At 43.5% G+C, this 22854-nt stretch overlaps 1 protein-coding gene across 2 annotated transcripts in view; it reads right to left on the reverse strand.

Annotated features, from left to right (window-relative positions):
• Positions 1–2664: 2664 nt before the first annotated feature.
• The window catches only part of CD101 (CD101 molecule), a 44418-nt gene continuing 24228 nt past the window's right edge, over positions 2665–22854 (reverse strand). For both annotated transcript variants that reach the window (XM_082368952.1, XM_082368953.1), the window contains exons 7-9: positions 19574–19984; positions 16550–16945; positions 2665–9045 (exon numbers count right to left, since the gene is read on the reverse strand). In XM_082368952.1, coding sequence (XP_082225078.1) covers positions 8753–9045; positions 16550–16945; positions 19574–19984 — 1100 coding nt within the window. In that variant the 3' untranslated portion in view covers positions 2665–8752. The remainder of the gene's footprint in view (positions 9046–16549; positions 16946–19573; positions 19985–22854) is intronic.

Consider the following 22854-nt stretch of genomic DNA (forward strand, 5'->3'; position numbering starts at 1 on the left):
AGGACCCTAGCCAGTGAGCTGGCATCTTGATCTGGGACTTCCCAGTCTCCAGTCTGTGCGAAAATAAATTTCCATTATTTAAGCCACCCAGTTTATGGTATTTTATTATGGCAGCCAAGCAGACTAATACAAATTCTCAAGCTAATTATTTGTTATCTGCCATAACATTTGTTTCCCAAATGTGCCATTTGCACTCAAATCTACATGTAAATTGAATTAGCTAATTAATACAGGTATAAAGTACCTCAGGATAGGAGTCTCTGGCTACTTCATTTTCCATTAATTCCTATATATTTATATATCTTTCCTTGGAAATCCTGGATTAAACTACACAGCCCTCGCACTTAACTGTAAAGCACTCAGACAATTTTATCTAAACGTTCCCCTGTCCATGTTACCTTGATATCCTGACTCTTTCCTGAAACTTTACACTTATCTTTCCCTAAATTAGCCTCTTGCACTGTGGACCCAAGCAATGATCCTATTTTGTGGCAAAGCCCATGCTTGCATTTCATTTCCATACCCTGTCTCTCTGCTATTGCGTTAAAAATTAGGAGTTTAAATGCAGGTAACTGGTTTCCTTTTCATGAGTAAAAAGGATTAAAATGGCCAGTTTGTTGATGATGATAAGGATGATGTCTAACATTTATGAGTTTTAATTTCTTTACATACATATCTCATTTAATCCTTACAAAAAATGATGTGAAGGAATGTCTATTCCCTCCATAGTTATGGATGAGGAAAGTGAGGCAAAGAGATTAACTGCCAGAGATTACACAGCCAGTGAGTGATGTCATCAAGATTTGAACCTAGGCATCTAAATCCAGATCTCACATTCTAGACTATTAAATTAAGTATTCATTGGGCATGCCACCTAAAACGACCAAAAAGTCAAACTGGAAGACTCTAAGAGGGAGTGGTTAGCAGACTTGCTGCAGCTTACTTCTTAGGAGGATTTATATGTTGACTATTTCTTTTGTGTGGAAGGGTTACTATATATCACAGTTGCCATTTAGCCCTCTGTTGCCAGGTGGGAAGTCTCCTGGTTTACTGCATTTGAATGATTCATACTTCATGCCACACTGAATACCTTCCTTCAATCAAGAAAAAGGTTTCACAGACTCACAGACATAGAGAACAGACTTGTGGTTGCCAAAGGGGAGGGGAAGGGGGAGTGGGGGGAGGGATGGATTGGGAGGTTGGGATTAGCAGATGCAAACTAGTATATAGGGAATGGATAAACAACAAGGTCCTGCTGTATAGCACAGGGAACTGTATTCAGTATCCTGTGATAAACCATAATGGAAAAGAATATGAAAAAGAATATATTTGTGTATAACTGAATCACTTTCCTGTACAGCAGAAATTAACACAACACTGTAAATCAACTATACTTCAATAAAATTTTAAAAATAAAAATAAAATTTAAAAAAAGAAAAAGGTTTCAAGTGAGGAATTTAGATGTGTGTGTTAGGAGCTGACACTACACAGAGCCAGTAACCCTTACTCAATATGGAAGCTAAGGCCAGCCCACAACCGCTTCAGACTCCTGTAACATGCTCAATTTTTTGCTTCAATAGCGGTGCTTTTTGCACAAGCAGCCCTATTTGTCAATTTTAGGGCTAGAAGATATTTGGCCCACACGTGGGGAAGAAAGGCCATTCTAACACTTGGGTCCTTTTATTGGGCTGGTCCTATCTTGGGTATTGAGAACAGAAGAACCTTCAAACAATTTCCTGCTGCCAGCAGGTGGTACAAGTAGCTGCTGTTGGACAGACCATTAAACAATACAAAGATTCCCTAAAGACAGACTGAAGAACTCATAACATCTGTCTTTAGTCACGGGAGACCATAACAGAACATGCTCTCGTGTGTCTATTTGAACAGCATCATAAGACAGCCCAGAGTAGCCATTCAATCAACATGTGCTGAGCTGAATGGAAATCTGTGGGAACCAGGGCAAAGAGTGCAAAGGTTGAATGAATTTGGATTGGAGGAGTGCTCCTCTAATCCAAATTCATCTCCCCTTTCTAGAGCCAACCAGCAGTTGAAGAGCGTGTGACAAAACAAGCACCTGTCATTGTTTTCCGTCCCAATGATCCTCTCATTACCTTGTATGTGTACAGATCTTTGCTCATGATGAGATGGCAGAATCTCTACAGCTAGAGGAAGCATACTGTGACAGAACGTTGCTTTTGGAGTCCATGCACACGCTCTGCCCCTTAATGCTAGGTGACCTTAGGCATGACACTTTAACTGCTTTTTCCTGGTTTGTGGTTTAATCTCAGTTTCTTCACAGGTTTGTCATAAAGATTCAGTCCTCATAACTCATTAATTTCTTTCCCCTTTCCTCTTTGTGGAAATGGATGATGTCAGTTATTTCTGCATGCCTAGCTCCTAGTGTATGTCTTGGTACATGTTAGATATCAGAAAAATGCTTATGGAATAAATAAAACTATTTCTCTTTTATATTACAATCCCTTTTTCTGTGTTGGTCATCTAGTTGGTTCTCAAATACTTTTTGAAAGAAAGATACTTTTTAATTTACTTTTTTATTTTTTAAATATTTATTTGGCTGTGCTGGGTCTTAGTTGCAGCACACGGGATCTTTTTTAATTGCGGCATGCAGGCTCTTAGTTGTGGCATGCAGGATCTAGTTCCCTGACCAGGGATCAAACCCGGGCCTCCTGCATTGGGAGCGTGGAGTGTTAATCACTGGACTGCCAGGGAAGTCCCAAAAGATGCCTTTTTAAAAACTCGGGTTTAAGTTATTTACATATAGTAAACTATTGTTATGTATTATTATAATATTTATATTAATATGTATTAAACTATATATTATTAAGTTCAGTTATTTACATACAGTAAAGTACTCAATCTTAAGACAGCTCAGTGACTTTTTACATATGCATGCACTCATGAAACCACCACCTGGATAAAGATAAAAAACATTTCAGTTGCTTCAGAAGTTTCCTTCATGCTACCTCGCAGTCAATGCTCCCCTCGCCAGAGGAAATCATTATTCTGATTTCTGTCACCATGGATTCATTTTGCTCATTCTTGGACTACATACCCTTTTGTGTCTGGATTCTTTCACTCAACAATGCTGTGAGATTCATCCATATTGTCATGTAAGTTGGTAGTTTGTTCATTTTTTTTAAATTAATTAATTAATTTATTTATTTATTTATTTTTGGCTGAGTTGGGTCTTTGTTGCTGCGCGCAGGCTTTCTCTAGTTGCGGCGAGCCGGGGCTACTCTTCGTTGCAGTGCGCGGGCTTCTCATTGTGGTGGCTTCTCTTGTTGCAGAGCACGGGCTCTAGGTGCGTGGGCTTCTGTAGTTGTGGCTCGCGGGCTCTATAGCGCAGGCTCAATAGTTGTGGCGCACAGGCTTAGTTGCTCTGCGGCATGTGGGATCTTCCTGGACCAGGGCTCCAACCTGTGTCTCCTGCATTGGCAGGCGGATTCTTAACCACTGTGCCACAAGGGAAGCCCTGTTCATTTTTTTTTAATGTGCAGTATTCTGTGGTATATATTAACTATAATTAATCCATTCGACTACTGATGGACAATGAGTTTGTTTCCAGTTTTTAGCAATGATGAATAGAGCTATAAATATTCTTGTGTACGTCTTTTGGTACACATAGGCATTCATTTCTCTTGGGTAAATGCAAGGAATGGAATTGCTAGGTCATAGGGTGAATGTATGTTTAATTTTATTAGAAACTACCAAACTATTTTGCAAAATAGTTGAACAGATTTACACAGATTTACACAGATTTACACCCATCAGCAATGTATTGAATTCCAGTTCCTCCAAATTCTTACGAGCGTTTGATATTGTCAGTCTTTTCAATTTTAGCCATCCTGATGTAATGAACTTGAGTTTTCATTTGCTGGTTATTTACAATGTATGAACTTATTAATAATTCCTTATCCAATGTGGTCCTCCATCTCAGCAAATTGTTCAATGTGATAAATATGCTTCTAGTCAAAACATCTCTATTTGGCAGTCAGAACTGGTGCAGAAGGAGCCTTGGATTCAGAGATGACATGGTAGAAACTCCAAATTTCTAACAATTAAACAAAAATGCAAGTATCAAAAAGATAAAGTAAATAGAAAGCCAGTTAAAATAATGAACAATGTAACTCTGTCTTATCCTTACACTTTTGAGTAGAAAATTCGGTTAACAAATATTCTTTAAACAGAAGAATCTGATAACATGTGTCGTATTTAACAGATATGTATTAGCTACCTCTGTGAGCTTGATATAATACTAGAAACGTTTTGATAATTTTGTTCAGCTCTCAAAACCCTCACAAAGTTGGTATTATCTCCATTATACAACTTGGGAAAGTAGAAGAGATTGCTGAGGATGGCTACCCTGCTTCGCCTTACCACAGCCCTCGCCCCGACCCTCATCCATCGCCTAAGCTGCTGCTTTTTCAATTCTTTTAAAGAACAGCTGTTCTTTCCCTACTAAATAACATCCAATGGCTCACTCTGTCCACCAAATGAAGTCCAAGTTCTTATCCATGTTCATGATTTCTTTTCCTGCCCTTCCCCGTCCATAGTTAGAGTTTGCCCTAACTACGTTTCCATGTTTATCTCCCATTGCTCCCCTCCATAAATCTGACACTTAAATCAAACCAAAGCTATTCTATACACTATGCTTTACTTGAAGCTAACTCTGCCCCCAGACCACTGTTTACTCCAACTTCTGCTGTCATAATATTTTTTGACATTTTAAAGTTCAAATGATACCTCCTTTGTGAAGTTGTCTCTGATTTCTCATTGCCCATAGAACTTTACTGCGTTAGGGAGTAAAAATTAAAAGCCAGCATAACAGAAGTCCAAGCTGAGCCTACTGGGAATGCCAACTTCTCCGGACCTGTCTGATGAGTGGGGAGCCTCCCACAAGGACAATTTGCATGACCCATGTTGCAGGAGAAAGGGGGCCTGTGATGAAGACGTTTCAGAGGTTCCTAGGAGCCGAGAATAAGAAATGGAAAGCATAGCGTGAAGCCTGTCTCGCAGACTGGTTCCAGACAGTCTGGTGTCTAGACCTAATGGAGAAAGGAGATGTTAAACGAATGCTAAAGGAACTGTTTTCACAAGAAAATCTTTAGAGACATGGGGGCACAAACAATCTTGGACCTGTTTGCAATCCAAACAGAGTGTCATGCAAAGACAAAATGAGGGTTAGGCACTCTTCCTTGCTTACCACCGTCCAGCTTTGGCATCTCACATGCTCCAGCATCCTTGCTGCAGTGGGAGCCCATAGATTTGAACAGAACAGCAGGAAGCCCTGTGGGAGGGGACTTGTTTGTGAACTCATATGAATTCCCAGAATCCAAGGGAAGCCCTAGAAATGCTTGAAGAACACTTTATAGATGGCCAAGACTCTGGGGCAAAAGTATGTAGAACTTGGATTATTATTGCTGATTCAGTTTCATTTATGTGCATAGATGGGTAAGGCCTGGAAAAACTTGGGTTATGCCTACTTTCATTTATGACTTGAAATGGTTTAAAACCTATCTTCATATAAGTATCTGATTTGATCCTCCTATGAGGTGGATACTATTATCACCAGATTTTTCTGGTATCAATGGATTGAGCACAGTGTTGATTATGGAAAGAGTCCAGAACTTTTTGTCAGTGGCCCTAATTTTGAGCTCTTACTCTTTTGCATATGGTGGAGTGATCCTGGATAAACCCAACCTCTCTGAGCTTCAATTTCTTACCTGCAGGAAAGGAATACCAGCCCCTTTTGCATGGAGATGCCGTGAAACTCTGGGATGATGAACAACTCCTGTACCATTGTGAGAAACTATTATGGCACATGACTTTCTACCAACTGCATTCATCTTCCGCCATAAATCAATTGTTCCTATCCATGTATCTCAATAGGCTGAAAATAATGAAAGGAGCGTAGTCATGCCTTATTCCTCTTTGTGTCATCTTGTCCTGCAACTCGACTTGATGGTGTGGAATACCTCGGGGTGATGAGTTTCTCACCGTTAGTGGGAGTGTGGTAGAGAGGATTCATGCTTCAGAACTTCTTGGACTAGACACCAATCTGGAGAGCCTAAGATTATTTATTAAAGTCATCAGATATATAACAGATACAGATATAACACCTCAAATCAAGTTTCCCAGGAACATAATACATGGCTAAAACTGACAGAACATTAGCCAGTGAAAGAGAGCAGGGAGTGGCAAACTTTTTCCATGAAGGGCCAGATAGTAAACATTTTAGGTTTTGCAGGTCATAGAGTCTATCGTGGCAACTACTCAATTCAGCCATTATACCATGACAGTAGCCATAGATAATATCTAGACAAATGGGAGTGCCTGTATTCCAACAAATTGCATTTTAAAAAACAGGTAGTGGGCCACATTTGGCCTGTGGGCTACAGGTAGCCAACTCCTGAGACAGAGGTTTGTCCTGTTGCCAAGGAGGATTTACTAACACAAGAAGCTGAAAATAAAACCAGGTGGTGACATAGAATAGAAAAGCTCAAATCAATGAGTAAAAGTAAACTTCTCTGTTAAGTCTGAAAAACTAAAATGACCAAGGGCATAACTGGAGAGAGAAGAGGTTTCACGTAAAAATGCCTGCTGAATTGGATGAAAACAAATTTTATTCTAAAGAAGTTCAGAAAGGTAGAAAGAAGACGCCGGGGTTTTAGTTACCTGAAAACTACTATGAGCCAAATGGTGAGGTGTGACTTCCTAGAAAATCCAACGTGCTCTATCTAGTTCCCATTAATGAAAATAGAGCATCCAGAAAAAACTAGGTGATAGTCCCAGGGGAGCAGGGTTGAGTCTGCTTGAGTCACCACTGGATCCCTCACACCCATGCCAGTGCTGGACACCCAGGAGGTGCTCACTGGGCAGTAATCATTCCCATGCTCTGCTCTGGGTGGGGCAGTCGGATATTTGAGTGTCTGGTCTGTGCAGTCTCTGTGCTGAATTCAAATGTGACAAACTGGTGTTTGAGCTGAGAGCGGAAAGGCAGTAAGTATCCAGGGAAGGAGGGAGAACAGTGGTTGGGGGTAAGAGTACCTGAAATGGGGGCAGCACCAGGATCTATTCTGATTCTCTGATGGGGCTCAATTCCATTCTCTTTCCTTTCAATATTCAATTAAAATACGGGTTTCTGGAAAAAACGGGGCGGGGGGGAGGGGAACATCACACTTCAATGTTAAGAAATCTTGACATTAGTTTTGCTTTTGGAAAAATTTGCTCCCGTACCTGAGAGAGAAGAAATAAATGCTCTGACCTGTTTAAAAAAACATTTGGAGTATTTCAAATGAGGCTACAAAGGGAGATGAATTCAAGGAACCGGTAGGCCTGCTGTGGGAGTTCTCATAGCCACCAATAATCCCCTTGCAGAGGAACTAATTATGTTTGGAGAGGACGTGTGTGCCTGATAAAATAATTAAAAATAAATTGCTATCCTTGGAAATGCAAATTAATGAGTGTTAAAGCAACCCTGTTGGTCACATAGATAATAAATAGATGGGTTTTCTCAAGTCTGTTAGGTGGCACTGATTGATTTCCAATTCTGGCTACAACAGGGCCTAAGCTGCTTTTGAAACAAAGGTGAGGGGACCCCAGGCCCAGTGGGGACAGTTGTTATCTCCTAGGGGACAGTGGTTGGAAGCCTTCAGCCATGACACTCCCCCTCCCCCTCCCCCTGACTTTTCCTGGCTGAGAATAGAGGATGCTGAGATGCCTATTCTCCCTGAACTCCTAGCCCCTGCAGGAGCAGGACGGGATGGCGGCACTGTTAACTCCTCTGCCCTCAGATAACTGCCACAGCCCCCTTTCCTGCTACCCAGTGCTGTCAGGTCAAGGAAAATAAGGCCTTGGCTAAGAAGAGCCAGGAGCCAGATGGACCTTTGGGTGTGGGGAGGAAAGGGAGATATGAGGCCTTGGGGAGCTGAATGGAGCACTGTTGTAAAATTTTGTTTTAAAGTTTTTCCTTAGCAATGACTTAATAAGTCTTATGGAGAAAAGAAAGAAGAAAAAAAAAAAGGGAAAGAAAGTCAGGCTACAAAATACCTTATCCTTTCACTAAAGAACCGATACTGATTAAGCACCTACTATGCAGAGCTTGCTCGTCAGTGGCATTTATAGATGGGATGGAGATGGAGTGAAGGAGAAAATGGGATTTCTGCCTTGAAGGAAGTCACAGTCTGATTGGGAGGCGGATTTGATGTGAATGAAGGGCATAGTCCCAACTCCTTTTCCTGGCTGGCATCAGGTCCTTTCCTACACGTCTTATCTGGAGGCAAAAGATGACCTGGAGCCAGTGTGGCAGGACCACTGAGCGTTGTCCAGGGAATCAGTGACATGAGAGAGGGAAGCATCGCCCTGGGCTCTGCCGTGGGATCTCATTTAATCCCCAGCAGCTGTGTGAGGGAGGTACTCCTCTCCTTACAGATCTTTTGCATGGGGAGCCTAAGCCTCGTGAGGTGTGGCCAGTGGAAGACGGGCCTATGTCTTACGCATCTTTTCCTCCTGTGCAGCACTTTGTTCATAGGTCATCAATGGAGACTATCAATGGAGTCACCTAGCTCCTGGTGGGGGGATGCAATGGGTAGATGAGGTGACACACAAAGAAGCACTTAACGGTTTCTGGCACCACATACGCGCTCAATAGATGTTCCCTCTGAGTCCTAGGTACCTCGCCCCTGGCCACAGACTCAGAGGACGACAGACCCAGGGGGCTCTACTCTCCTGGTCAGTCCAGTTCCAAAGTCCACGCTCTTTCCACAGGGCTGCAGGCACCTCTCGGGATTCGGCTGTCTTCACCGTCCTCTTCCAATCTGTGTGTGGTCCTGCTTCCAGCCCCTTTCAGGTCCACCCAGAGGGCCTTTTCTTTCTGTCTGTTTAGACTCAGAGTTGACAACTTCCTGGCCTTGCAGTACAGGCAGAGGAGGGAAATGAACAGAAGGGTGAGTATAACGAAGGGGCAGATGAATAGGAAATAGAGTAAAGGTACTGACGAGCAGATCCTGGAAGGAAACGTGGGCTCTGCAACAAAAAGGAAGAAAATAAAGAGAATAATTAGTCTCCAGCTTATTTGCACTCATCAATTATAAACACTTCTGGGATTTATCGTTACAGGAAAATATACGTAAGAATAACGGGGCCAAATGGCAGGGTGCCCCTTAAATCACATGTGAGGAGCAAAGAAAAGGGAGCTGGGAGAAGAGAGCTCCAGGATGGTCTGTTCCAGCCTGACTCCCCCTCACCCAACAATTTCCAACCACCAGAGGTTCCCATGACCTACTTAAAATGAACAGCCAGAAAGAAAAACAAAACAAAAAAGAAAACCTCTCCTTTAATCTTCTTTCCTCAGAAAAGATATCTATAATTCAACCCTCGTTCCCAACTCTGTTGCCGGCCCTGAATTTTTAACTGAGTTATTCCCACTGCTGCTTCTGAAAACACACACACACACACACACACACACACACACACACGCATGTGCGCACACGCGCGCACGCGCACACGCACGCTCTGCACTGTCCTTATAAAACAACAGCAACTACAAGTAAGAAGGACCATCCCTTCCTGAATCTCCAAACTGGTCTCACACTCCCCCACCCCCATTCAGCTCCTTTCCCCTCTCGCTCTTACCATCACCTCTCCCTGGCGTGCTCACGGCACCGTATCCTCGAGGTCCTACTGGCCTCACTCGCCATCACTCTGGCCTTCCACCTCTCCTCAGGCACAGTTTTCCTCTTCTTTCTATCCTCCTCTCACACATGCCTTTGTTTAGACCTCTTTCATCCCCTTTTAACCATCTTTATCATCACAGTTACTTGAGTAGGTCTGACAGCGTCCTTTGTTTCTACAGTCCTTGCAGTGCCTAGCACATGTGCCTGATAACGTTTGCTGATCTGAATTAAACTGGATTCACTGCAACCACATGGGCAAAGGCTACCATATAAAGGCATGCTGAAGCATCCGGCAGCTGCAGTCCGAGGGGAAGCGCCATCAACACATGGACACGCAGAGCACGCACCAGCAGCCCCCGAGGGGTTCCTGGCCACACAGCCAGGGAAGCAAAGGCGAGAGAACTGCCAATGCCACAGGCTCCAGGAAGCAGTGCCTCGAGTTACTAGTCAAAGGACAGGGATTTAGCCTCTCGATGCAGAAAGACATATGCTTAAAGAGACACCAACTATTAAATGTAGTCTTCTGACTATATTTATTTATGGCAGGATATTCAAAATCAGGGCTGTTCTGAAAAATCTGATGCTAATAGTAGCTGTGCTTTTATTGGAAAATTGTAATGACCTAAGCACTTTCTTCTTCAGAGGTTAAGCTGTAGGATTCATGGGATTACAGACGCTTAGAGATGAAGACGACAGGTTTAGAGGTCAGTGCGACCAACCTCATGCTGCAAGAATTCCATTTTCGGCATTGCAGATACATTTTGCACATTGAAGGACATCTCTTTGTGGGAGGTTAAGAAAGAATCTAAACCTGTGTCCAGCTCCTGCATTGTAAACTCTGGGAGGAGAGGGCCTATGTCTTACGCATCTTTTCCTCCTGTGCAGCACTTTGTTCATAGGTCATCAATGGAGACTAAAGAATGAGTCAATTGCATGAGTGATTTGCACACACAGGAACCCAGGAGTAGCTGCCGTCATGTTACCCAGAGTAAAGATCATCACTGAACATTAGCCTGGCAGCTCTGAACAGGGCTGGCAAGGAGCTACGGGGGTTTGTTGCCCGGTTCTTCTCTGGTCTCATTTATATTCTCCACCCTAGATTTGGTTTTTGTTTTTGAAAGGGTGGGCAATGATAAAGATAGATTTTGACTTCTTTCTCATCTCCTCTCCACATCCTACCTGACCCTTCTCTCCAAGGCCCTGCTTGACTACAATATTTCTCCCAGGTCTTACCTGAATACATTTGAAAGCATATGGTTAAGAAGGAGGTACAGACTGAAATGCTGAAAGAGAATAGAGCTGTAGAGTGGGTAAGAGTTCTGGCCTTGCTGCTTCACACTACTCACGTGCAGAGTAGGGATTGAGCACCTACTATGTCTCAAAGAGAGTTGGGTTCAAATCCTGCCTCTACAACTTACCGCTATTGACTTTGGACAAATTACTTTTCCTCTCTCTCTAATCATTAGTTTCCTAGTCAATCAAGTGAGGATAATAATTTCCAGAGTTGTGATGAGATAATGCTTAATAAAGCATTAAACAGTGCCTAGCACATTTGTTGAGTCAGCAAGAAATAAATATCAGCTAGAAAGCTACTAAGAAAGTTAGGAAAATCATAGGCAACTTTTTCCCAAGAGACCAGGCAGAAAAGAGGGCTGAACCTGCTGATTCCTCACTCAGGGACTGCAGACTTGGCCATGTCCTTCCACAGTCCACGTCTCTCCCTTAAATCTCTGATCTCTCTGTCCCCAGGGCTGGGTGACATTCAGCTGAGAGTCAAATGATTACTTGGGAGACTCCAGCTTCCTGTTGCAATCATGAGAGGCAGAGAACTGGGAGGTAAGGGTAAGCAGCACCCATGTGTCACCATTGCTAGGATGGTGGTGTGATGTTGGGGGGATGGGGCCAGCACAAAGAAGGTGGAAAGAAACCTGGCACTTGGATTTTCTGCCACTGAGACTCTAACCTTCAGTGTGAAGGGACTGCCAGAGGGCTTGACTATCTAAATGGGGCTGGGCTTAGAGCAATCTGCCATCCAAGGACAACAAAGTGCGCCCGTCGCAGTGCCGAATTGGCCAACAGCTAGAAACTGTCAGCTCCAGTGCTTCTAAATTACCTCTCCTGGGAGGGCGGTGTTTGCTCTGGATCCCACAGTCACCATTCCCACCATCTGCCTCTCACCCTTATCTGGATTAGCATTAGTGACATTCAAAACCATTAAGGTTTGGCATTTTGAAGCAATCTGAGTAAGTGCTCAGTGCTCCAAGTACAAGGCCTGTAAGGCAGAGCCAAAAGTATAATGAGAACACTTCATCACAAGGTTTAGTTTGTAACTTGCTTCTACCCCTCAGCCAAACACACCATGAGGAGCATTCCTTTCTGATGTTACCCCAGAAATACTGACTTTAGACGGAGAAAGGTGGAGGATGATGAGGGGGTTACCAGCTCACCCCCAACCCCAGACTTGGGCAGCTGACAGGCCAGGTGTGGCCATGTGGGAGGGGTGGCTCCTGCCAAGAACTGAAAGCAGGATTAGGTAACCTGATACAAGTGCATCCCAGAGTAAGTGAGCCCCTTACAGCATCAGTTTCAACTCCATTGAAGACTTGCTTGCTCATTTTTCATCAAGCATTTGTTGAACTGAGCACTATGTGCCAGGCCTTGTTGGAAGCACCGGGGTAGCGTTGGTAAATAGCATGTTCTCTCCAGAAACATCAGTGTGATAGGGGCATATCTCCTTTGAGAATCCACTTTCTAAATATATCCTTACCCCCCCAAAAGCTGGGAAATAGTGACAAATACCATTCTACTACAAATAATCCAGTCCCCAGAAAGCTTTATAACCTTGCCTATTAATCACAGAGAATTCTCTAGAATGAGATACAAAAAGACTCAAGTAGCTGTAGCCCCCGCTTTGGCTTAGTCATAGCTAAGGAAGTAAGATGGAGAGGAAGAATGCAAGGTGCATTCCACCAGGGAAATACCTCTCAACTTTTCTGCCTTCACAGGAGCCATATGCTTCACAGGTCTATCAAGTAGTGCTAAACTAACCCAACCCAGAATTGCCAAATAAAGGTGGTAGAAAACCATTTGAGAAGTGAGAATTGGTAGCCTATTGTATTTCAGCTGGACTTTATTAATACACAGAGCTGGTCCTGACCAGGAGGGCAGCTACACGGATTCAGTAAGTATTTGAGTATTGTTTCTGTGGCAAGCACTGTGCTCGTGCTGAGAACAAGACATTCAGTCTTTGCCTTCTCAGAAGGTATCGTCTGGCACTGATGATGGATGTTAAACAGGTGGGATGACTAAGAAGATAAGGTAAGTCACTGAGAAAGTGGCAGTTAAGTTGGTCGGTGAATGATTAGTAGGTGTTGATCTGGGACAGATAACATGAAGGAGGTGGTATAAGTTCACTCAAGCTGTTGGACTGTCAGTCATATCCTTTCTCTTCTAATCTTCCTCTTCTTCCTCTCTACTGGCTCTTTTCTCTCTAGATGTAAAAGTGCTCAAGTCCCTACCATCTTCAAACCAAAACAGAACAAGGCAAAGCTTCACTGCACCTCTTGCCATTTGCTCTTGTCTTCTCTCTTTCCCTTTACATCAGAGCTCTTGAAAGCATGAACTGGATTTAATGTGTCCACTTTCTCCCTGCAGTCTGACTTTTCTCACTATTTTTCTGTAATTGCCCTATATTGTTAAACCCAATGGATAGTTTCCTATTTTTGTCTTAATTGGCCTCTTTGCACTAGTCGAATCTGTCGGCTCTCCCTACTCTTGATACCCTCCTGCCTTTGGTGTCTATGATACCACCAAACCCTGGTTCTCCTCCTACCTCTAGGCTACTACTTCCATTCTCCTTCACAGGTTCCCCTTCTGCAGTCCCCCGAGAAACAGCAGTGTATCTCAGGGATCCATCCTTGGGCATCATTATAGGCCATAAGCTGATGATTTCTAATCTATAACTCTGGTAGAGATCTCATTTGGAAATCCTGAAGTTTATTGGACAGATCTCCCTAGATGACTCACCGGTACTCCAAACTCAATTCCAGTCCTACTTACTCAAAATTGAACTCATCTTCCCCTTTAGTCCTTTCTCCCATATTACCTCATTTAGTGACTGTCCCCACTATCCACCTTAGGCCAGAAACCTGGTATTCAGCCTCGATTCTCTTCTTCTGCTTGTTCACCATCCACATACACCTAATCAGTCCCTAAATCCTGAAGACCCCATCTCCTAATACGGAATGCAGAATGCCTGTCTTTCTCTCAGCCCTCACAGGCACTGCCTTAATTCAGGCCTTCATCTTGTCTCACCTGGGTCCCTACAATCAATTTCAAATAGTTCTCCCTTCTCTGTGCCTACCTCCCTTTCAATTCATTTTTAACACTGTTCCCAGGAAGAGCTTTCTAATATGCAAATCTGATGTGTCACCCTCCTGCCTGAACTTGTTCAATGACACTCTGTAACTTCCATGAGAAAGCTCATCTTCCCTAGCTCCATACAAAAGACCCCCTTGACATCTGTACCCTTTCCACCCCACTAGCCTCCTCTCTTGCCATCCTACCACAGTTTCTCTGATCATCTTGCATATACTTTCCTTTTCCCAAAACATGTGTCTTCCTTTTTATAGGCCCCGTACTCTGGGGAACCTTTCCAGATCTCCTCCCCACCCAGCTCTTCATTCCAGCCCTGCCTCTACTCCTTCCTTAGTATCCTGAGACTACTTCTTTCATGACACGTATCATGTTGGACTTTACTTTCCCACCAGACTCAGCTCTGTGGGAACAGACTCCGTAATACATTTTTTGTGTGTCCTCAGAACCTCATATAGTTATTTATTGAACAAATTAAAATATTTTATCACATAAATAGATATATACATAGGTAGATGTGTGTGTGTGTGTGTGTGTGTGTGTGCATCGCTAGCATGTTTGGAGGTATAAGGGGAGAAGGAGGTAACATTTGTTGAGCACTTACAATATGCCAGGGACTGTGCTAGATACTTCATATGCATTTGTACCATAATCCTCATTTTATGAGAAAGCTGAGTAACCAGGGTATGACTTCATAGCTAGTAGGGAGGTGATAGAGCTGCAATTTGAGACTAGGCTTGTTTGATTCCAAACCCTGGGATTTTTCATCACCCACACTGTCTTCCCAACTACCAGAAAGGAACAGCTGGGCAGAAGAAGTGAGATGCTATATTATAAAGATTCACTCGGGAACACTTAACTGTACTTATAATGAAAACCCTCAGGTTCTCATGGCATAGGCTTTCCAGCTCCTTCAGTTGTGAAGAATACAAAGACCATTCAGTTTGTAACATTTTCTTTCCAGAGTTCATCTTTTTAAAAACCTTACACCTGTTTTATAAGAATTCCACAAAGATGAACAGTATATATATGTTTTGAACGATCCCATCTGTCTCAGAGGAGATGTGCTTTTTAGCCACAGAATATATACTTTTTACAGTTATTATCTATTTATTCTACTACAAAAACAGCTGAATCTACAGAGCCTAGGAATTCCAGTGGGAAAACATGTATGGAATGTGCTCAGGGTGGGGACTTCCTATAATTGTTGGAATGGAAGAAAAGCTGATAGGAAGATAAATTCTGCCTGGATACTTGGGAGAAGAATCCTGCTGAAGAATAGTCAGGGGAAGAGAATGATGGATCCCAGCGAACAAGTTAGATAACTCTGACTTCCACTCTAGAAGCCTTGCTGGGGCTGGGATGCAATTGTCCCAACTCCGAGAAGGTGTCATCCGTTCTCAGTAGCCCTCTTTCCCTCCTACAGACTGTCCCCAAAGCTAGCTGGTGCTGTAGGGCTGTTATCTTTATTGATCCTTTCTACTCTTCCTGGGATGGGGCAACAAGACCACACCTCCACCTTTCCAGTGACCCTCTCTCACTGTAAGTTTAACCTGTAGCTCACCTCTCACCTTATCTTTAGACCCCAGCAGAAAGAGATGGCTCAGAGGATGAGCAGTCTACATCTACCGGCTCCTTAATCACCTGGGAAGATTTACTGGTCTGGCTGGAGGAATTTTTGCTTAATGAATGCCTATTACATGCTTGGCACTGCACTGGCTGGAAGGAAGCCCTCTCCTCCTTCACAACCTCTTGTTCTACACACGTCCTAAAGCTGAGCACTCAGCAGAATAAGTTGACCTTCCCACACAGAGAAGGGTCACCCTTTGGCCAATGGTCTTCAAGTAGCTGTCTTTTTGCCAGAGCCTGTAAACAAGTTCTATGGGACACACTTCCTCCCTCGATGACTTTCAAGGTGCAATCAGGAGAGGCACACCCAATGACTATCATGACCAAAGATCCCATAGCTTGTTGAACACATCAATAAGAAGCTTGCCACTTATTCGTTGAGAAAGGCTTTTTTTTGTTGGGTTCGTTTTGACTCAGGGAGCATTTAGATATAGCTGATTTTGGTTCAACCAGATCAAACACAAAGTCACCATGTCCCTATTGCTCATCCCACTCCCACCACAGGTCAGCCTTCTGAGATTGGAGAATCAGCCAAGAGGTAAGGATGTCTGCTTCAAACGTTATTTGGTTATTTAAAGGGATACAATGTTGATGGCTTTTTTGTTCAAGGGGGAAAGTGGGGGAGGAGGTCAGATGCCCTTGACATTTAAACGTCCATGCCAAAACCTCATGTAACCTTGTCTGCCCAAACTGAGTTACTGTTGAGAGAAATGGCGAAGTCATTTTTTTACGGGAATCTGTAAATTGTTTTCAGCCTGAAAAGAAGCAAAACATAGCTGGGTGGGAAAGCATAGGAAGGGAGACAAAAGATTCTCCTGACCACGAGCCATGGCAGATGAACCGCTAGTTACCTGAAGGCAGCACCGTGAGCACCACATGCTGTGACTCGCCTGATGCTTGGTTGACCCACTTGCTTGGGTTACCGTGTAGCTGCCACTCTGCCACCCTGCACCAGTACATTCCAGCATCCTCCATCTCCACTCGATGCAGCATCAGGACAAAGTCTGCAGGGGATGAACGGTAACAGTGCAGGCGCCTCCTGAGCCCCTCTTCGCCATACTCCAGCAAGCCGTCATGCTGCAGGTGCACCAGCATTTTACTTCCAGAATTTTCTCTGTTCCAGTACCACATCACAGAGAACAGGGAGGCTGGGCTGCCTGTACTCTCCAGGCTGCAACGGATGGCCACCTCGCTGTGCTCGGAGACATTTTCTCTCCCGGACACTTTGGAGATGCGTACCTTACTTCCTAGGAAATAAAATGGCAGTAAGTTCGAGAAGAACCCAGATCTTAGATTGGACAACTCCTCTGAAAAGTCTACTTCTCATTGAAGGGATGCCATCTTACAATTTTTAGATATCAGGTCCTTCATCTTTAACACTTTTCCTTGACCCCTATCCTTCTTCCATATTTGCCAGAACATTCTCTGCTATGAATCAAACCAGCCACTTCCCTTCATCAGTCTGCCTCTTGCCTGCTGGACCTGACACTGAAAACCACCCAGCTTTGCCGGATGTTCTGCCCTGCTGCTTTTACTTCTCCCAGCTCAGCTCTCCCTTCTGCTTCCCAGAAAGGCCATTCAAAACTTCCACCCCACCCCTCAAGTCCCATGTTCCATCACTACCCCTTTTTTTTTTTTTTGCAAATTACCCTCCTCCCATGCACTGGATATCACCTCAGGTATTAGACGCAGGGAAAGAGGAGGCTACCCAAGAGACTGCGCATTTTCATACATGCATTAGAATATCACTCAAGGAGACTATTTACATTATTGGATTAGACTAAGTTTTAAACAGATTTTGACATTTACTTTTTAAAAATGTTCGCCTTTTAACTCAGAGGTGAGGACTTGGAAGGCTAGAGTAATCACACACAAAATAAATTATAGTATGCACTAAATTTTCAACTCTACTACAAACATATTTATTGATCTATCTTGAAAAGAACATCTTTGTCTGATCCTAGATTCTTTTTTAGCTACCATCTTTACTCTCTCTTTCCCTTTGTAGAGAAGCATGTGAAATATTAGTTTACATGGTACTGTCTCTGCTTCCTCACCTCAAATTACTCCCTACTTTATTGCCATCAGCTTTCCAATCTCATCACTAGGCTCTGGCCAAGGTCCACAGAAAAAGCCCGACTTCCCAGCTCAAGAGACCCTCCAGTCTTTTTTGCCCTCTCTGCAGCTTCTGTCACTGAAATCCATTTTCTTTTGATATCCTCTCCTCTTTTGATTTCAGAGAAAGCATCCCTCCTACAATTCTTACCAATCCTTCTCAGTATCTTTCCCTGGGGCCTCTTCCTTAACTTACTTCCTACACCAGGGTACAAAGCTAGCTACTCTCAACCAGCCACACACAGCCCACAAATATGTTTTATTTGACATCTTCAGTATTTTAAAAGAATTTGAATTCATTATGGACATTCCAAAATGAGTGATGCCACCAAAAAAAGATTTTAGGCATTTCTTGATAGACTAAAAGATTGAACAGCCCTGGTCCCACATGTCTGAATGGGAAGCGCTGGCTTGAGCTAAGAAATGGTGTGCACTTCTTAAAGGGGTGGGCACACACTGTCAAGATTCAGCTTGGACAACTGGGAGAAAGGGATGCCAGACACCCAGATGGAGAATGGAGTGGTCATGAGCCTTGTGGGATGGCCAAGATGATAAACACCATCATGATGATTTGGGACATAAAGATGATTTGGGATATGCTAAGTGTGAGGCTCTCTGGGTCAGCCAAGTAGAAATGTGCAACAAGCAGATGGGTAGAAAGGCCCGGAGCTCAGGAGATGGGGGCTAAGCATAAAAACTTAGAGCTGTTTCATTGAAGGTGGTAGTTGGTACCACCAAGGTGGTATTTAAGAGGTTTTGAAGGGCACAGAGAGTAAGAGGAAAAATGGGCTTAGGTGTCCCTGATGAACACCTGCACTGAGCAGGGAGAGGAAAACGTGCCTGAAGGACATGGAGAAGGGCGGCCAGAGCGGCAGGAAGAGACTCTCGCGCTCAGCTGCTATTTTGCCCCTGCTGTTCCCAACCGACTGTGAGCTCCTTTAGGCTCTGCCTTATTTATCTTTGGATTCCTAATTGCCTAACACATAGCAATGTTCATTATAATCTTATTTTTTGATGTTACATTGAAAATAGAATTTTCAGTGCCAAACTAGATTAACTTATTTGCATTGTGCTTTTGGATCTCGGCCAGTTCCTGAACCTTAGCTGTGATGTTCATTTAATTTTAATCAACATTGGAGGTGACCTAACTAATGCTGACAGATCTAATCAACACTGCCCACATTTAGACCATGGCATTCGTAGACTAATGCAAATGAACGGAACTTCTATTTCATTTTTAAAGATCTCCTGAGGAGGAGGAGATGCCCTCAGTAAGCCATTCCAGCAGTTGACTACTTCTATTTGCCTTATGTTTAGGCAGCCAAATGTTGAAAAGCAGTCTCTCCATACATCCCTATAGAGTTGTACAGTTTCTGTTCACAGTGGGAGAAATATGCTTTGTATTACTCTCTTTCTGCCAAATTACAGTAGAGCCCCACTGGAATGACACAGCTTGTTTTACAGAGAGCTGGAGATACGATACCCTGGGTCGCTGCATAGACCAGCCTGCCAGGCTGAGAAGCAAACCAATCAAAGGGATCTTGCTCCCATCTAAGCTTCTCCAAATCTCAGCTTGACTCAAAGGGACCCCCGCCTGCTCTGGTGGGCTATCCAGTCCTGCAGTCATTGTGCAGGTGGGCACTCTTCCTATGACTATAGGTCATATTTTTACCTTCATCTAATCACTTCATAGAACAGCTGCCCAAGAGGAGATGGCAATTCTACAGAAAGATGCGTGAGACTATACTTGCAAGGTTTACCTGTGGACCTGAGTTTCAATTCTGTTAGACCTGACGTCTTTTCTCCAAGTTTGTGCCAAGTGCCATTTGTAGACCAGAGCCATTCCTCCACAGCGCAGTGATATTTTCCCTGATCGCTGTCTTCCACATTCAGAATGTGTAGCTGAAACAAGTCTTGGGAAACTTTCTCGGCGTGGAATTTTTGTTTTCTCCGTGTGGTCTGAAATTCATCCCCATATTTTACTACGTGGGTTCGGTCCATTTCCAGGATCCTCAGCCAGGGTGCATTAGTGGACATGGCAGAGAAGTACCAGATAACAGCCAACCGAAGGTTTCCAGTGGATTGGCACAGGATGTTACACTCTATGTCTGTGTTGGAGTTGATGGAGACCTCTTGGACTTGACTGCTTGAATTCACTTTCAGCTTGCTCTCTAAATTAAAAGAATGGTACCATTACTTTTGTTACTTTGTTAGAAAATAGATCTTTAAGGTAGAAGGGACATTGGAGGTCAACTAGGGCCATACCTCCTACATCCATCAAATGTGTGAATTCTCTCTTTAGCAGCCCCACTAACGGCTCACTCCGCCTCTGAACAACTCACTAACTGACAAAGCACCCATTCCACCTTTGGACATGCTGCCACTAGAGAACTCTTTCTGATATCAAGTTGAATTTTACTTCTCCATAACTTCCATCCACTGGTCCTAGTTCTACCCCTGCCCCGGAGGAGTGGGATAGGGAGTGTGGGGCAGGGAGGAAGTGTCATGCAGAAAAGCCTATCTCTTCCACATGAAAATGCTTCAGTATTAGATAACCAACAAGGGCCTACCGTATAGCACAGGGAACTCTGCTCAACATTCTGTAATAACCTAAATGGGAAAAGAATTTGAAAAAGAATAGATACGCACATGTATATGTATAACTGAATCACTTTGCTGTGCACCTGAAACTGACACAACATTGTTTATCAACTATACTCCAGTATAAAAGAAAAGAAAATGCTTCAATATTTTGGCACAGACATCTTCTCTTCTGTAGCATTTCACAAATCAAAGTGAGGGAAAGTGGCCCTATTAATGCTTTGTCTGTGTGTTCACTATCCAGATACTCCTAGATCCACAATTTGCCTAAGTCTAATTGTATCTGCTGGCAAACATGGGTAAACAAGAGGAAGTTGTACATGGGCTATTACAACTGTGCTTTGCAGCCACTCGACTGTGGGAACATTGTACGGATATGGAGTCAACTATCCTTTAACCCAGAGCTTTCCTGCTTTGTCAGAAAGATGAACGGTAAAGCCTGACTTCCAAATCTTATTCTTATCTTCTTGCTGACATCACCAGTTCTACTTTTGTGACTGCTTATTGATACTGCCAGTAGGTCCCTTTACTCTTCCTTCAACAAACATTTATTAAGCACATAGTATATTATGTGCCAGACTGTTCCAAGCTCTGTGGATCCCTCCCCTCAGTCTCTGCTTAGAGGAAGAGACTAGTACAGGACAGAGGCTTAGAGATTATAGGATTGTGTCACCCAGGTGGGACAGAGGTATGCAGAAGTGGCTGTCAGAGCACACAGCAGGACTGTGTAACCCCAATATGGGAGTGAGGGGAGGCTTCCTGGAGGAGATATCTCTAAGCTAAGTCTTAAGGGTTAATAGGAATTAATCTGATGGAGAAGGGGTTAAGGAATTCCATGCAAAAGAAGCAACTTGAACAAAGACTAAAAATGAGAGAGAGAGCTTAGAGCATTTGAGGAACTGCCAGTAGTTCAGTGTGGCTGGAGCTCAAATTCAAGATGGAAAGTGGAAAGAGATGATGCAGGAAAGACATAAATGTATCAGGTTATAAAGGACCTTGCTTGTCATGTAATGGGAGTTTGGACATGAGGTGGACGTGGAGAAGTAGTGGATGACTCAGGTTTCTTGCTTGGATCACTGATGGATGGTGGGGACATGAAGAACAATGTCAGAGGAGTAGCTCTGGAGGGATAATAATGGTGTATTTATGTATTGACATATTGAGTCTTAGAGGCAATTGCATTGATGAGTCTGGAGATCAGAAGAGAAGTATTTCAAGATAATGAATTTGGGATTTGTCAGTATATAGCCTGAATCCCTGGGTAGGAATAAGCCCACTTTGGGACACTGTACAGAATGAGAAGAGAGGAAGTTGAGGATGAAACCCAAAGGGATGAGTCAGTGGAGGAGGAGGATTCTGCAAAAGAGAATGAGAAGGAGCAGTCAGAGTGTTAGGAAGGAAACCAAGAAAATCTTGTGTCATAAGGCCAAGAGAAGAGAAGTTTTAAGAAGAAAGGATTAAACCAACAATTTGAAATACATCAGAAAGGACAAGTAAATTAAGGCATGAGTTAATCAAGAAGGAGATCATTACTATTACCAAAAATATTGCTCAGTAGCTGAGATAATGACTGCTACCATGTTTGAGCATCTGCTTGGTGTGTCAAGCACTGTACTAGGAACATGTCGCCATCTTTAAATTGCGCATCAGCAGTTTACACATGGGGTCACTGGGCTTGGACAGATTAAAGTGCCTTGTCTAAAGTGATGTTTCTATCCAGTACTTGTCAGATCTAAATGACATCAAAGCCTCTTGAACACTCTGCTCTAAGAGAATGGAAGTCATGAAAGATACTGGCACAGCAGAATTTGCCAAGTTGTGTCTTACTTTAAATCTCTATCCTCTATTACCAACTGACAAGGTAAATTATTTTGACTGTAATCATAAATTCTCTAACTCTTGTATATTAACATATCAAAATGAATGGATTAATGTATTTAATGGAATTTACATTATCCATACCACCAGGGGAAACATTCTAAACATTTAATGACTGGTCAGGCATGGGTACTGACCAATCCGAAAGAATGCCTCACCACTGGATCTGGTCCTAGAGGTCCCCTGCTGTGCCACGTGGTTTAGTTGCTGAGCCGTGGGGACTTATGGGAAATGGGGAAGGGGTAACAGTTATTATTTGTCAGTGTGGAAGTATTTCAATGTTTTAAAAACCAGTATGGCGGGACTTCTCTGGTGGCACAGTGGTTAAGAATCAGCCTGCCAATGCAGGGGACATAGGTTCGAGCCCTAGTCTGGGAAGATCCCACATGCTGCAGAGCAACTAAGCCCGTGTGCCACAACTACTGAGCCCGCGTGCCACAACTACTGAAGCCCGCGTGCCTAGAGCCTGTGCTCTGCAACAAGAGAAGCCACCGCAGTGAGAAGGCTGCGCACCGCAATGAAGAGTAGCCCTAGCTCAATGCAACTAGTGAAAGCCCGCCTG

This window comes from Balaenoptera borealis (assembly GCF_965194805.1).
Source record: "Balaenoptera borealis genome assembly, chromosome: 1".
Lineage (NCBI taxonomy): Eukaryota > Metazoa > Chordata > Mammalia > Artiodactyla > Balaenopteridae > Balaenoptera > Balaenoptera borealis.